This window comes from Hylobates moloch, unplaced genomic scaffold (genome assembly GCF_009828535.3).
Source record: "Hylobates moloch isolate HMO894 unplaced genomic scaffold, HMol_V3 SCAFFOLD_21, whole genome shotgun sequence".
In the NCBI taxonomy this organism is placed as follows: Eukaryota; Metazoa; Chordata; class Mammalia; order Primates; family Hylobatidae; genus Hylobates; species Hylobates moloch.
The window spans coordinates 6,816,688-6,833,527 of NW_026652296.1; the positions used below are offsets into that span (position 1 = coordinate 6,816,688).

The 16,840-nt window shown below is 39.9% G+C and overlaps 1 protein-coding gene across 7 annotated transcripts in view; it reads left to right on the forward strand.

The window, feature by feature from the left end:
* Positions 1-16,840, forward strand: part of BCAS1 (brain enriched myelin associated protein 1) — a 113,603-nt gene that overhangs the window by 51,852 nt on the left and 44,911 nt on the right. For 4 of the 7 annotated variants that reach the window (XM_032142196.2, XM_058433080.1, XM_032142204.2 and 1 more), the window contains exons 3-4: positions 10,357-10,515; positions 11,353-11,397. In XM_032142196.2, coding sequence (XP_031998087.1) covers positions 10,357-10,515; positions 11,353-11,397 — 204 coding nt within the window. Of the gene's footprint in view, positions 1-10,356; positions 10,516-11,352; positions 11,398-13,743; positions 13,879-16,840 lie in introns of all 7 variants that reach the window. The other 3 variants (XM_032142192.2, XM_032142194.2, XM_032142203.2) reach the window with 1 other exon arrangement.

Sequence of the window (16,840 nt, forward strand, 5' to 3'; positions counted from 1 at the left end):
CTGGGATTACAGATGTGAGCCACTGTGCTTAGCCTCACTTGTCTTTTTATCAGAGTACTTGTCCGTATCTACTGACCTTTATCCACCATAAGGCTCCAAGCATCTAGGAGAGAGGACAGTGTCAGATTCATTTCTGTAAATCTCACAGCTCACCACAGTGCTCAGTAATTAAATTAAACACAATAATAATAGCTAGCCATTACCGAATGCTTCCTGTGTGCTGCACATTCTCCTAAGTCCTTTATATGGATTATCCCATTTACTGCCTCAACAACCCTAAAAGGCAGGTGCTACTCATCACCCCACTTTTACAAATGAGCAAATTGCAACCCAGAATTAGGGAAAGTGCAGTACTGCAGATGCATAGATGGTAGAGCAGGGATTGGGCCTGGGCAGCTGACCTCTGCACAGCTTGTATGTAGTCACATTGAGGGTTAGGATTTGGGGAGACACAAACTTTCAGTCCACAATACACAGTGAAAGAATAACTTCAGAGCCCGTGCTAATGCTGTGTGGCCTCTGCACAGCTTGTATGTAATGTAACTACCCCCACATAGTTACTGAGTGAGGAGGAATTCATGAATGGTGCTCCTGGGCAACACCTTACTTAGGCCTGTGGGGAATTTCTCAGTCTAGATTTATGTCTTGTGCCACTTTCATAATGACTCATCTTCAAGACACCTGTTCAGTTATTCATGTAATAGCTTTATTTAAAGTTTACTTTATACTGAACTTCACCTAAGCAAAAATATCCATAATATGAAAAGGTTGATGCTGGACATATTTTTCTAGTGCACATTGTCTTAGTTCAGGCTGCTTTCAAAGTACCATAGACTGGATGGCTTATAAATAACAGAAATTGATTTCTCACAGTTTCGGAGGCTATGAGTCTGAAATCAAGGTGCCAGCATGGTTGGGTTCTGGTGAGGACCCTCTCTGGTTGGGTTCTGGTGAGGACCCTCCTCTGGGTTGCAGATGGCCGACTTCTCATTGCACCCTGGAATGATGGAAGGAGGACTAGAACACTCGCTGGGGTCTCTTTTATGAGAGCACTAATCCCATTCATGAGGGCTCCACCCCCATGACCTAGTCACCTCCCCAAGGCCCCACCTCCTAATACCATCACATCGGAAGTTAGGATTTGAACACATGAATTTTGGGGAGACACAAACTTTCAGTCCACAATACACATTAAAAGAATAACCGTGTGTGTGTGCGCACATACCACCTAAAATAAAATCACTTCACTCATATGTATATCGACACTCATCTGCTATAAATAGAATTTGCAGCCATCCTTCTAATCAACCAGCTTAACCACTTGGATCCCAATTATACCTCAGAGTTAGTTTTTAAAAGTTCAACTCATATTAGAACCTGTTTTTAAAAAGTACATCTCCTCCAAAGCAAAACACTTTTCTCCCAGAATTAACCAGAAAACCTAACAAGACTATTAAGACCATGGCTTTTATTTGCTTTTAGTTTTATGAAGCTTCAGCTGTTTATGAGGCATTTCACAAGAAGTATGCTTCCATTTAGAAAGAGTCCTGCGGCTGATTGAAACCCTTGTAGAATATGTGTATTACTGTTACTTTTAAAATACTCACCAAAATGTGCTTTTTGTATTTTTGCAGCCATTTCACAAAAGCCCCATTTTTAATGCAAACTATTCCAACCTGGCATTTGTTGTTTAACGCCTGGTCTAAGTGCGTAATCTAAGTACCAACTGAGTGCTGAGAACTGTGGTATAGAAATTCAGAGAAGGGGACAGATTCCATGGGTGGCCTGACGCAGAAAAACATTGATGGGAGAGGGAGACTTGATTCCAATCATGAAGAATGGATTTGAAGAGGGAAGACAGAAGCTGGAGTAGAGAGCACAGTGTACAAAGGCGTAGAAAAAAGAATTTACTCCATATCCCTTCATCCTTTAACAAATGTTTCTCATGAATCTACTCTGTGTCAGGAACTGTGCAAATTGTATGGCATTTTCATTGCTTTTTTTTTTTGTCTGTTTGGCTAACATTTATCGGACACTTCTGTACTGGGCATTATGCTAAGGAATTTACATGCATTATTTCTTATGGAAACTCACAACAAATTATACCAGGCAAGGTTTATTATTAATCCTGTGTTCCATGAGAAGACCGTGTCTCAGAGAGGCTAAGACCCCAGCTGGGGTTCCCCAACCTGTGAGTGGAGCTGGGAGGTGAATATGGAGTCTTTGTCAGGCACTGGAACTTTTATCAACCACTTGATCCTGTTGTGAATGAGACACACACGGTGCCTGTCCTCAAATGCCTAGTTGAGCAGGTGATACTGGCAATTAATCAATTATGATTCAGTATGATGGGTAATGATGAGAGGGGAATTATGAAAACAAATAGCAGTAAGAGATAATGAGCTTGAATTCTTGTTTGCAAAATTACTCAATTGAATACCAGTCTATGGGAAAGAAAAAGAGAGATTGATCATTGACATTCATTCTTCTCCTCATTTATTCATTTATAAATAATGTTCATAATTATTATCACTAATTAATATAAAAAGATCTGCTATACCCCAGAACAAGATTTATTATTAATTTTGGTGACAAAGTTCATATTTCAAATATACTTATTAATTTCAAATTTAGGGAGCTCACTTCTTTTCAGACCTGATTTGATCTTCATTGCTATTCACATGATAATGTAGCTCAAGATTCATGCATCACTGAAAATGACCTCACCTGTAGCCAGCTACAGGAAGTCAACACTGTCTACTATTAGCAGAGTAGAAGCTTTCAGCTAAGGGAGAGTTACAGGAACTGGCTTTGCCCTCTTGCCTAAAACAGATGAAAACCTGGACAAAAAAAACAAACAACAATTTTTAAGACTGTTTTAAGATACCAGGCAACAAGGATAGGTGTTCTCTGAGAGCCAGGACATAAGAGATGATCCCTGTGTCTGCTCCTGCCTAGTGCCTTGAGAGGGTTTCCAGCCCACATCCTGGGGGGAGGAACTGAGGCAGAGCCCAGAAGGCTCCCTGAGCCCAAGGTGGCCAGAGTTCATAGATAAAGCATCAGAGGAGAGAGATACACGGAGAGCAAACTCCAAGGGTCTGTCAAAGGTCCTCACAGAGTATGAGGCAGAGAGCTGACCAATATGTTCATATGAGGAAACTAGCAAAGACTGAAGGGAAAAAAAAAAAAAAAACCAGCCACCAGAAAGGCATTTACACAGGGCCAGAGAGAGTGCCTTCTCTCACCAGCCAGACTAGAAAACCTCATTATTAATAAGGCGCTGGGTAGAGTAGTCACAGGGTCTTTCCTCATTAGCGAGAAAAGATTAGCTTCCTAGACTAGACACGATTTTGGTCCTGCCTAATGTAACTGCCAATGGGTTATTTTTGCCTACTGCCCAGACAAAGCCAATTTATCAAGACAGGGGAATGGCAATAGAGAAAGAGTTTACTACACATAGAGCCAATTAAATGTGAGATTAAAGCTTTTTTATTACTCAAATCAGCCTCCCTGCAAAATTCAGAGGCTAGAGTTTTTTTTGGTTTTGTTTTTTTGTTTTGTTTTTGTTTTTGTTTTTGAGATGGAGTCTCGCTCTGTGGCCCAGGCTGGAGTGCAATGGCGCGATCTCGGCTCACTGCAAACTCTGCCTCCCGGGTTCACGCCATTCTCCTGCCTCAGCCTCCCGAGTAGCTGGGACTACAGGTGCCTGCGACCATGCCCGGCTATTTTTTTTGTATTTTTAGTAGAGACGGGGTTTCACCATGTTATCCAGGATGGTCTCGATCTCCTGACCTCATGATCCGCCTGCCTCAGCCTCCCAAAGTACTGGGATTACAGGCGTGAGCCACCGCATCCGGCCGAGGCTAGAGTTTTTAAAGTCAGTTTGGTGGGCAGATTGCTAAGGCGTGGAGAATGCTGATTAGTTGATTGGGGGCAGAATCATAGGACATCAGAGATGTCCTCTTGTACTGAGTTAGTTCCTGGGTGGGGGCCGCAAGTCCAGATGAGCCAGACCAGAATGCAGGGTCTGAAAAATATCTCAAACACCAATATTAGGTTTTACAGCAGAAATGTTATCCATAAGAACAACTGGGGAGGTTAAGAATCTTGTGGCCTCTGGCTGTATGACTCCTGAGCCATAATTTCTAATGTTGTGTCTAATTTGCTAGTTTTACAAAGGTGGACTGGTCCCCAAGAATAAAGGGGGCTTGTTTGGGGAAGGGACTGTTATTATCTTTGTTTCAAAGTTAAACTATAACTAAATTCCTCCCAAAGTTAGTGTGACCTACCCCCAGGAATGAACAAGGGCAACTTGGAAGTTAAAGGCAAGATGGTGTTGGTTAGGTCAGATTTCTTTCACAGTCATAATTTTTTCACTCATAATTTTTGCAAAGTCAGTTTCACGAACAAATCTTAAAAGCCAGAACTAAAAGGATCAAACTGATTTTAAGTATCTTAACTACCTCCAAAAACAAAGTTCAAAAATATTTATAGGAACAAAAAAATATCCAGCCACCCAAACAGGTAAGATTCACAATGTCTGACATGCAAACAAAAATTACCAGGGAAGCAAAGAAGCAGGAAAATGTAACTCATGATGTGAGGAGAAATCAATCAAAACCTACCCAGAACTGGCACAGGTGTTAGAACTGGCAAAAAAAAAATAAAAATTAATAAAAAGGATTAGCATAAATGTGTCTCATATGTTTGGAAAGTTAAGTAGAGACATAGAAGATATATTTTTAAAATCTAAATCAAATTTCTAGAGATAAAAACTACAATGTGTGAGGTAAAAAATACACTGGATGACATTAACAACAGATTAGACAATGCAGAAGAAAATATTTGTGAATTTAAATACACAGCAATAGAAACTATCCAAAAGGAACCACAGGGCAGTGGGTGAAAAGGAAGAGGGCTTTTTTAAAAAGAAGAAAGGAACATCAATGAGCTACAGGATAACCCCAAGTAGGCTAGTAGGCAGGTAATTGGAGTCCATGAAAGGAGAGAAAAAGAAGAAAAAATATTTGAAGACATAATGGCTAAAAATTGATGATTGATAGTCTCACTTGGATTAAATCATTTGTTCATTCATTCATTAGTAATTTTTGAGATTGTACCATGTGCACAAGTCTAGGTGCTGGGGAAACATAAGGGAGAAAAAGAACCTTCATTGGTTTATATTCCAGTGAAGGGAGAGGAACAAAACACAAAATGACAAGTGAGAGTTTTAATGTAATTCTCAGTCTTGCCACTGAGAGCCAGATAATTCTTTGTCCTGTGCATTGCAGGAATTTTAGCAGCATGCCTGGCATCTACCCTCTAGATACCAGTAGTAGCTCACTAACCCGCTACTCGTGACAATCAAAAAAATGTCTCCAGACATTACCAGATGTCCTTGGGGGGAAGAGGAGCCAGTAATATATTAGAAGTGAAATATACTAGGAAAAAAATAAAGCAATTAGCAGCATCAGATATGCTGGGATATATTATAGCAACTTAAAATAGAGTGGTAAAGAAAGAACTCAATAAAAATGTGGCCATTGGGCCAGGTGCAGTGGCTCATGCCTGTAATCCTAGCACTTTGGGAGGCTGAGGTTGGTGGATTACCTGAGGTCAGGAGTTCAAGACCAGCCTGGCCAACATGATGAAACCCCGTCTCTACTAAAAATACAAAAATTAGACAGGCATGGTGGCACACACTGTAATCCCAGCTACTTGGGAGGCTGAGGCAGGAAAATTGCTTGAGCCGGGGAGACGGAGGTTGCAGTGAGTCGAGATCATGCCACTGCACTCCAGCCTGGGTGACAGAGTGAGACTCTGTCTCAAAAAAAAAAAAAAAATGACAATTTAAAAAGACTTGAAAGAAGTAAGGTCACAGGCTCCTGGCAGGCAGAAGCTCAGCCCAGATGCAAAGGTCCAGAGGCGACAGCCTACTTGACATGTTCAAAGAAGAGCAAGCAGGTCACTGGGGTTACAAAAGAGTGACCCAGGGGGAAAATAAAACAAACAAAAAAAAAAGGGCAGAAAAGCAATGAGAATGGAATGGAAGAGGGGCACTTCTCCAGGAATGAGCAGGAGGGTCCTGTTATCACAAGGAGTGAGGAACGCTACTTAGGCAAAAACAAGTTAATGCTTACACTTGCCAACTCTGTGGCCTTGGACATGATGTTTAAACCTCTTTGGGCCTCAGTTTTCTCATCTGTAAGACGCCTTGCACAATCTTGGCAAAGATTAGATATGATAGATGTGTGAAGGCGCCTCATAACTGTAAAGCTATACAAGCATAAACGAACATTGTTTAAGACATAAGGATGACATGGTTTAAACAAGGTATAAGTGCAGTACTTTTTCGGAGAGTTAAGTTATGAAGGGTTTTTACGGGTGGAATTTATGGATGTAGTCTGTATTTATATACACTCCCTATGAGAACCTTGCTTTTCTACCACCTGCATTTAATTTATATGATGTTACATTTTACTGCACATACTATATGAGTTTAGCAAAGTTGACACTCATAGCCAAATAATCTATAGCATTTTAAGATGTTCAGTTCTGACAGGCCTGAGTTATAATCCCCAGATTGGCCCCTCTCAAGCTGTGTGACCTTAGACAAGTAACCTAAACTCTCTGAGCCTCATTTCATTGTTTGAAACTGTTAATTGTAATATTTGTCTCAGAAGATTGTTGTAAAGATTAAGTGGCATATGTTTAATACATTTATTTGTACAGTGGTTTGCATGCTGTAAATGTAAAATATTTGACATATTGACATTGTATATTATTCTATAATAAATAATGATATATTAAGATTAAGTGACCTCGTTCCAATTATACTAGCTTAGGAAAGAGAAAGCACTGGTGTACATGTAGTGCTTAATAAGTAGTTGACGTAATTTGCACATCTGTCCTCACCTAAATCTCATGTTGAATTGTAATCCCCTATGCTGGAGGTTTGGCCTGGTGAAAGATCACAGGGGTGGATCCATCATGAATGGCTTGGACCATCTCCTTGGTGGTAACTGAGCTCTTGCTCTGTGTTCACACATGATCTGGTCATTTGAAAGTTTGTCGCACCACCCCCTCCACTCTTTCCCTCTTGCTCCTGCTCTGACCATGTGCTGTGCCTGCTCCCACTTCTCCTTCCGCCATGATTGTAAGCTTCCTGAGGCCTCCCAGAAGCCAGGCAGATGCCAGTCCCATGGTTCCTGTAAAGGCTGCAGAACTGTGAACCAATTAAACCTCTTTTCTTTATGAATTACCCAGAATCAGGTATGTCTTTATAACAACGCAAAAATGGCCTAATACAATCGTCCATTAAAATGAGTTGAATTGTATCTCAGTGGTTGGGATAGTCAACCCATATCAATTTATGCTGCTCGTCCAGACACTGCCAACCCCAGAGGAGAAAGTACAAAATCCAGGAGTCTAAATGCAGTGCTACCATATCCCACTCTCCACTACTGAGAGAATGGGTCAAAATAGAAATACCAAGTCTTCTGTGGGCTTCTGCCACCTCACACACTGGGAATTGTTAGAAATCGCTTTTGAGGAAACAGAAGTGTCTCCTTCCATTCTCCTCTAAGTAAAGGAACTGGCATCATGGGGGTAGGGAGATGGTGTGGAGAAGGCAGAACCCACAGCCCTGAGATGAAAGGAAGGACTACACAGGGATGAAAGGGAGCGCGAAGAGTGAAGAGGATGCTCAACCAGCAGGTGAGAGTCAAGTCTGCCTCCCTCACTCCACCCACCTCCAGACCAAGCTCCCCACTGCCAGGCCACAACCGCATGCACCGACCTGCCCAGCCTGGATACATTTTAGGTCTCACCTGTCACAACCACCGGTGCACCAAACAACTTCTCAGACCCGTCGATGTACCTGCAGGATCTCTCTATTGAAATCTTCTCATTTTTTGCAAGAATATTCATCAAGTTTATATAATTTGCATACCTCTTGACCCAAAAATTTCACTTTTGATAATTTACCCAAAGAAAATATAGATACATATCAGTATTTAAAAGTGAGATGTGCACTTTACTACTGCTTATAATACTCTAGATGTACAACTATACACACTGTGAATGTCCATCAATAAGGATATTAGACAACAAACAATGTTATAACCAAGCAATGGAATAAATGTCACCTGAGTCATAAAGAATGATGCAGGTTTAGCTGTGTTGCGATGGGAAGTTTCTGTACTACTTTGTCACATGAGAATTTATGCTGGTACAGATAGCACTATTCTATGTTTGTAAAATTTTCATAAATGATACATATTTATTGAATGCCTTCTGTGGGCCTCACTGTCCTTGGTACTTGAGAAAAGCACTGAGTGAAGTAGATATTATCCTGCCTTTGTCGAGTTTATAGTCTAATGGGAGTATGAGGAAACGCACAGATACTGAGAAGTAAACAGAACTGCTGATACAGCAAAGATTTTTGAAAGGGCAAGGGACTCTGGTAGAGACGACCGTGGTGGGAGGACAGCCTTAGATGAATGTTTAGGGATGATCTCTCCAAAGAGATGACACTTATGACCTTAAGGATGGATGGAAATTACCTACAGGCAGAGAGAGGAGCAGAATGTTTCTTTTTTTTTTATTGTAATAAGAATTTATTATGATCTCTCCATGATACTACCATTTTTTCAATCCCAACAATCATCATCACATCCCAGAACCATCTCATGACAAGAGCTTTCTAAATACTAATTGCCTGAACACTGAAGAAAATTAATATCTGATACTAAGGTGTAACTTATTTCTCTGTAATTTAAAAAAAGGGGGGGGGGCGGGCACAGTAGCTTACGCCTGTAATCCCAGCACTTTGGGAGGCCAAGGTGGGTGCATCACCATCAGGAGTTCAAGACCAGCCTGGCCAGGATGGTGAAACCCCATCTCTACTAAAAATACAAAAAAATTAGCTGAGAGTGGTGGCGGGCGCCTGTAATCCTGGCTACTCGGGAGGGAGGGCCACAGTACTGCATGAACCTGGGAGGCGGAGGTTGCAGTGAGCTGAGAGCGCACCACTGCACTCCAGCCTGAGCAAGAGTGAGACTCCGTCTCAAAAAAAAAAAAAAAAAAAAGGAGGCTTTCTGTTCTTGAAATATTCAAGCTAGACAGGACAATTTTAAATGAAGCTGTTCTCACAACCCTGTTTTTCAGCTATTATAGGTTTGTTAATGGACAAACATGCTCATAACTGAAATTTTAAAATTACGTAAAAGTATAATTCTATAACCTGCAGAACTAACATTTGATGCATTTTTCCTAGTCCTTTCAAAGCTTAGTTTTTATTACATGTTGTTATATCATTTATTGAAGGTTTACTAAATACTGAACCCTGTACTAAAACACTTTACTGTCTTGTCCTTCCAAACATCCTGACACTCAAAAGTTCAGTGATCTGAGGAGCAGAATGTTTCAGAGAGCCAGTGGTTTGGAAATAGCCTGTGGTGTGTCTGAAAAACTCAAAGAAAGTGGGCCAGAAAATGGAATGAAGGAGCACGTGGTACAGAAAGGATGGAGATTTAGGCAGGGGCAGACCACGTTAGACGTTGGAGATCCTGCATCAGAGTTTGGGATTGACTCCAAGAGCTGTCAGAAGCTACTGGAGGGTGGTAAGAAGTGGAAAGATGGGATCTGTTGAGTAAAGAATGTATTGGGAGGGTCAAGAGCCCAAGCAGAGATGGGGCCAGGGCTGTTGGCAGTCGTAAGGTGGAGAGGTAGTAGCTTCCTGTCCCGGGGTCGTGAGAGGTGAGATGGTGAAAGGAAGGCAGATTCAGAACGCATCCTACCCTCCTGAGAGAAGTCGAGGAGAAAATCAGTTCCCCTATCACACCCCTTGCACCGATGAACCTCAGATCTCAAAAGCAAAATCGTTATTTTAAAACACCAGTACTTTTTCTTTTCCTTTTTCTTTTTTTTTTTTTTTAGTTGATGTAATTCACCTCTATGGAAATTATGGGAAACCAAATAACGCCATCTCTGGGGATAATGTACACATCATTAAATAAGGAGACTATAAAGATGGAAAATATCGATACCTTACACAACTTCTTTGCAGAGTTGGAAGAAAAGGGTTTTTGTTTGAAATGCAACGTGCACTGCTGTTTGTTACCCTTTGGCTCCAAACAATGTCCCTCCAACCAACAGCAAATGCTGAATATGTTAGAGAGAGGGGGAGGGAAGGAAGAGTGACTCTTATAATCTCATGATTGTTCTGCACACCCGTGGGCAGAAGAAGTATGGCTGGAATTAGGGGGGTAAGAGAGAAAGGGGTATGAAGCAAAAGTATGACTTTGAGAGTTCACATTCAGCAAGTGGCAACTGTGAAAATTGTTTTGCTCCTAGGACATAGTTGACGGCAAGGAAAAAGAAGGACAAGAACTTGGAACTGTGAATTGCTCTGTTCCTGGGGACCCAGAAGGACTGGAGACTGCAAAGGACGGCTCCCAGGCAGCAGCTATAGCAGAGAATAATAATTCCATCATGAGTTTCTTTAAAACTCTGGTAAGCAGTTTTCTCCTCTTTTCCCCACAACTCTATTGCTCAAAAGTTTTGTTAATTCTAAGAATAACGCACATTTGAATGTTATTGTACTGAATGGATTATCATGGTGCAGTTGGAGCATGGGAGAGAACAGGGACAAGATATGCTTCATAAGAAAGTTGTGTTACATCAGGCTTTTAGCGAGATAGCCCCTGAAGTTGGGAACCATGATATAAGCAGTGGATGCCCAAATCATGTAACATGGGCTGTGTTGTAATGGAATTCTATTGCAATTGAATGTCTTATGGTCATTGATCATAAAAATAATTGAAAAGTATCTCCCTGTGTTGTAGACCTCTCAAAGCAGTTTTGCCACTCAAGTGGCAAATAAAATACTGTAGAAATCACTCAAAAAAAAAAAAAAACCTGAATGAATGAATGCATAGTGAAGCAGACTGTCCCAAATGTGTTTGGGCTATTTTCAAATATCAAGACTAACCTCAAAAGAAAAAACAATAAATGTCAACAGAATGTGCCACAAACACCAGAGGGTTGCACATGTGTTTGGAGTACTGGTAGAATCTATGGAAAGTCTGCGGTCTTCCAGGAGACAATTTTGAATGTGGTCAAACTCTTGGTAAATGTATAAGATCAGATGTATCTCATTATAAGATATTAATTTTGTTAACTTTTGTATTACCCGGCGGTCGGGAGATTTCTATCGAACTAAAAATACTTGTCATTTTATTCTTGACCTGTATGGTGAACTGGACCACCCTAAAGAATTATTTATCTATGAAATAAAAATCACTGTAAAGAGCAATGATTTCTAATATTTGGCTTTCTCAAACTTTTAAGGTTTCACCTAACAAAGCTGAAACAAAAAAGGACCCAGAAGACACGGTAGGTAGTTTGAAGTGTGTATGTATATATTTGGGTTTGCGCATATAATTGGATTTGGATTTGCGTCTGCTTGCTTGTTTTTTGAATATATGTGTGTGTGTGTGTGTGTGTATCATATCTATATATAATTAGCAATTTAATAGTGCTGTTAGATTGTCTTTAAAATATTTTATTTATGTTAATGGTAGTTTAATTAAAATTTTACTGGAAAGCTTGAAAGATGTGCCAACTCTGGCTAAATAATATCACAATACCAATTTCTTATATAGCATAAGAACAGAATCCTAATAATTATATCATCATCTTAGTCTTTTTAGTTGTGTGTAGAGGGACCCAGGGGATATAGTAAAAAACAGTCCATGTAAAGTAGAAGAATGCTTTTCAGTAGGACATGGACTCTAAAAAAATAAAGTAGAAGAAAGCTGCTATATTTTTGTTTTCTAAAAAATATGTTATTTTTCAATGTAATTTGAAAAATAAATAAATCTTTACTGCAAAGGCAGTGGTTTGGTGAAATAAAATAGTTTCCTTGGGACACTTGCCAAACGGATGGCCATGCAGAGGCATTAGGACACGCTAAAGGGCCTAGATTCTTCACTGTCATCCAAGAAATTCAGCCAATTCCCCTCAAAATAAATTTTGTTTGAAATAATGTCTTCCTAGAGATGGTCTCCCTTTACACTGGCTCATTACCTCTAGTGGAATACATGGTTTAAGTTTCACAAGAACCATGACGGAAGTTTAACTTAATGACAGATAAGTGTCTTGGGTCCTTCTTCTGATATTAGAAAGTACTTTGAAAAACAGTGGGATCAGATACATGGCTTGGTCTGCCCCCTACATCTGCTACCCATATGTGAAGGAGTTGGCTGTGAAAAGAGGATCCTAGATTTTGTCTCAAAAGACCTGCATTTCAGCTCCAGTTCTGCTGCTTGATAGTGGTACAATCTTAATCTGTCTGAACCCAAGTCTTCATGTCTATAAAATTGGGACAAAAAAATTCTTTGTCCTGGACCCCAGAGTTGAATGAAGGTGTGGCAATGCCTTGCAAACTGTAGAGCTCTGATTAAATGTAGTGATCCCTATTTCCATGATCACAGCCAAGACTGGTTGAATGACATGACTACATTTGTATTGTATTTATTGATTCCTTGAGAATTTTCTTCTTCCACTGAAAAAACAATATGTATCTGAAGTATCTACATGCATTTTCCTATAAAATTATTCATTTGCTACAAGGTCATAGGGTCAAGTTCAATGAATGGTTGGGGCAAAATGTATTTCTTTTGGTTCTATGTCTTGCATTGTTTGAAGCACATAGCGTAAAAGGCTCTAAACAGTGGGGTATGGGAATGTGTGTGTGGCTTCCCAAGTGACCTGATGCACTCATTCTCTTTAGCTGGTCATGCACCAAGACTCCTCCCTGACCCAGAATGTGGTCAAAGCTGAACGTACCCAGCTGATAAAATCTCACCGTCCTGCCCAGGAAGCCGTGGGGTCACATTAGTGGAGCTGGGTCTCAAAAGAGGGTTTTGTGAATGTAGGTTGTCCATGACACCCACAAACAGATGTGTTTTCTACAAATCTGGTTCTCATACCTTGCAATTTTGACATCTTTTCTACTGAAGTTCTTGGATTCATGCTTTTGAAGTCTGTATCATTTTCAGCCCACTACCTCCTCCACACAAAAGGCCCTGACATTTGTAACTTGAGTCAACAATCTTGAGTGGTTGTAGCCAGGCTATTTCGGTTTCAATCTCCCTCTACTTTGCCTCAGTGGATTGGTTCACACTACACATTTTCTTTGCCTGGGGGGTCTGTCCATCTAGAAGTGAATTGAAATTTTTGCAGGTGATATTGCTTCCATAAAGTTTCTAATAGTGAATCAAAGGAGGTCGATTTGAGAACTAAAAGACATTCAGCAGCAATATTTGCTTTGACTCCAGGATGAAAAATAAATATTTTGTCTGCAGGTATTTTTTACTTTACCGTGTAGCAACAGCATTTAGATATCTACAACTATCAAGTAGAGACTGCATTATCTTGTCCTGTTATTTGTCTTCAGCAAATGGGGATACAGAGTTTTGTTTTGTTCTGTCTTGCTTTGAGGAGTGTTCATCTGGGTCATTTAAATAGGTCACTGTTGAAAATCATTGTGTATCTAAAATTGTGAATATGGGAGTTTAAAAAAGATAAACATTTACACGGTGTTTTGTGGTTAGAAGAGGGGATGGTGTACCAACAGTTAATTGTCACAGTGTATTAACACACTTTAAAACAACAGAAAAGAAAAAGAATTTTGTTCAGAAACAAAGTTCTGAGGTTGTGACTGCTGTTGCCCCAAAGGCATCGAAAGCAGAAAGTGTCTGTGATGGACAAGCTGGTCAGAAGACATCTGAGATCCAGGTTAGAGGCGCCAAGAAAAAGCACCTGGATAGCCCCAGGCTAGGACTCGCCTTTAGAAAATTCTTTAGGCATAAGGTCTGTATCTTGTTAAAGTAGGAGGAAAAACAAGAACTCTGGTCTTCACAAGACATGTGCCATCCTGAGCCCACCCAGCTCCTCTCCAGTAAAAACAGAGCTTTGGATGGTGGGTATCATTAAAAGAGAATTAAAGATGATATGAATTAAAGTTCAGTGATTTTTAAGTCCCCATAGTCATAAACATTTCAAATGGGTGTCTTCCTAGTGCGGACCAGGGTTCTGGAACTATTCTTCTAACCCAATATTTCCCAAATGTCAATCACTTGTGTACCACCTTCACCATTTTTGTTAGATGTACTATTATTTGATATTTTTACATTGAAATTGACCTATTTTCTATTTAAATGTATCTTTAAAAGAAACTCTGTATCATATACAGAAAATCAGAATAATTTTTCCTAAGAGGAAGGTAAGCATTAATTTGGCTAATTAAAAAGACATTACATTCTAGCTACCTCATTTGCGTTAAGCTCTGAATCTGAGGCTCTTTCTAGCTTTATTAAAAGATGATTAATTGGCCAATGGTAGAAAAATGTTAAAGATGTACCATCATCAGACTGAGACTTTCTCCAGAATGTTAGTAGAAGGATTAAATGAGAGTTGGAAAAGGAGAAGTAGTTTCACTATTTGAATACTATTTAATATCATATTTCTGCACAATCTATAATCTTCTCTGATCCACCAATGGTATGCTTCCTACATTTTGGGAAATACTCTTCTAACCTCAAGTAACAATGTTATCTTTCTGTGGTCTGTTTCATCTATTTCCAATATTAACTAAGCTTACATTGAACCCAAATAAAAGTCCAGGCGGAAAAAAGCAATGAATGAAGGCAGAGCATGTTTCAGCTCCATGTCCTTGGGAAGTTAGGACAACACTGAAGTCAGTTTGGGAAATATTATGCTTCCAGTGCCTAAGAAGACGCCAGTGTTGGTCTGAAACCATCAGTTTAAAGGATCCCTGAATTGGGTTAGCATGCTTGAAAATTTATTTAAAATATCAGCCACTTTCCACCAAGTCGAAAGCCTGTATTAAAAAAACTTCCCTGTGACCTGGATGTCACAGTCCCGGGACTGTATATGCAAATAAGCACTCCATAGAAAGTTCTCACAGCTGAATCTGTATTTGCATAAGCAGACTTTGTTATGAAGCCACCTTTCAATTTCCACACAGGATAATTTTGTTCTGTAAAGAGAAAAGAATTGGGAGCGATAAATACTGCAATGGGGGAGGGGAGATTAAAATGTGCTCCAACATCACATGAGAAATAACTTAGTAACTGCTGGTGAAACACGTCATAGATCTCGTATGAAAGAATCTAGTTTAACTCCCACTTGGAGCTTTGGCAAGTAAGGGGCCTTGAAAGTTTAAGAAGTATATGACGTTTCCCCAGATCTGCCTTTCATTATGACATTCACTTCATGCACTACAAAATTTTACGTCTGCAGTATCTCTTGCCACCAATAAAGGGACCACACAAGTTCAATGTTATCATTCCTAGGGCTTCCCAAAACTGTTAGCCTTCCATCTTGTCACTGAGGTAGATGGGGAAAAGACAGGATTCTGGAAGAGTGAGAAGAGGTAGCGGGAACAGCCTTCTGAAATTCTGTAACACAGACACAAGGACTTCAGGGTTTTGCCTTGAGTGGCATTCAGTGTATTTTTTTATGTAAGTGTAAATCAAAGTAAGGGACACCTCCCAAATGTTCTGAATTCTTATTTACACAGCAGTTTGTTAGAGCTCATTGGCTTTTACCTCTACACCTGAGACAGTTTATTTCTTTTTCTCTTTTCATTATTTCTGTTGTCTCTAAAGATAGGAAAATAGGGCCTTTAAATAACCAGCCAGATTCTCTCAGTGACATTATCATGATTTTAGGAGATGTGATACTCTCCATTTCCCCATGGGTTTGTCACCTGGAACAGAAAACAGTAAATTCAAGTAAATTCAAGGATAAAACTATTTTGCTATTTAAAAAAAAAAAAGTTACCAATTCTGGTTAATCCTGGGGATTTATTTCTCTACATCTCTAAGATCCTTCTTATAAAAAGAATTTTCTCAGTTCAAAAAGTGGGGAAGTCTGAAATCAGTAAATGAAATACATTTATTGTCAACTTTTGCTGAATTGGAACCATTTTTCTTGGCCTAATGGCATGTGATGTCTCAGAATCAAATTTTTTCATGGGCCGCCACTGTTTGTTGACAACTTTAGATACAAAACAGAGCATTCCTTTAGAATGCCTTTGCCATGCCCCAAAAGGCTCCCCTCCCTCCTCAAGTTTCCCCAGTGCTCACCCTTTCTGTAAGGCAGCTGAAGTATTAGCAAGCAGCATGCATGATTCATAAGCTCTACCATTCATTCATTGTTTTTGGCTCTTGGTGTAGTGTTTACATCTTACTAACATCTCCTCTCTCCCACACCCAGTGTGAAAACAAGATGAAAATTTATTACGAAGGTAAGGTCATTTGACATACAATCTCCAAATTGAATCCACTAGGATTTCATGGGTAGGGCCACCAGGTAAAATATAGAGGACTCAGTTAAATTCAAATTTTTGATAAACAAGAAATAACTTTTTAATTTACATATAAGTATGTCCCATGCAATATTTGGGACATGCTTATGCTAGAAAGTTATTCTTTGCTGATCTGAAATTAATATTTAATGGAGTATCTTATATTCTTATTCTCATGTGCTAAATCTGGCAACCCTATTCGTGAGATTGCCTCCGAAAACACAATTAAAATTTTTGTAGTCTCCTCTGTAACGCAAACAAAGAATATCCAGTTGGTTGATGCTGGCAGAACTCCATCTGGGGGACTTCTTTGGGAAGGCAGGAGAGTGGTGGGCAGAAATGAAAAGACTAGTGGTGTTCTGACTGGTACTGTACAACCCCGTGAGGAAGGGGTGGGTGGCTGGAAATATGGCATGACAGGATCTTGTGTGGGTGTCTCTC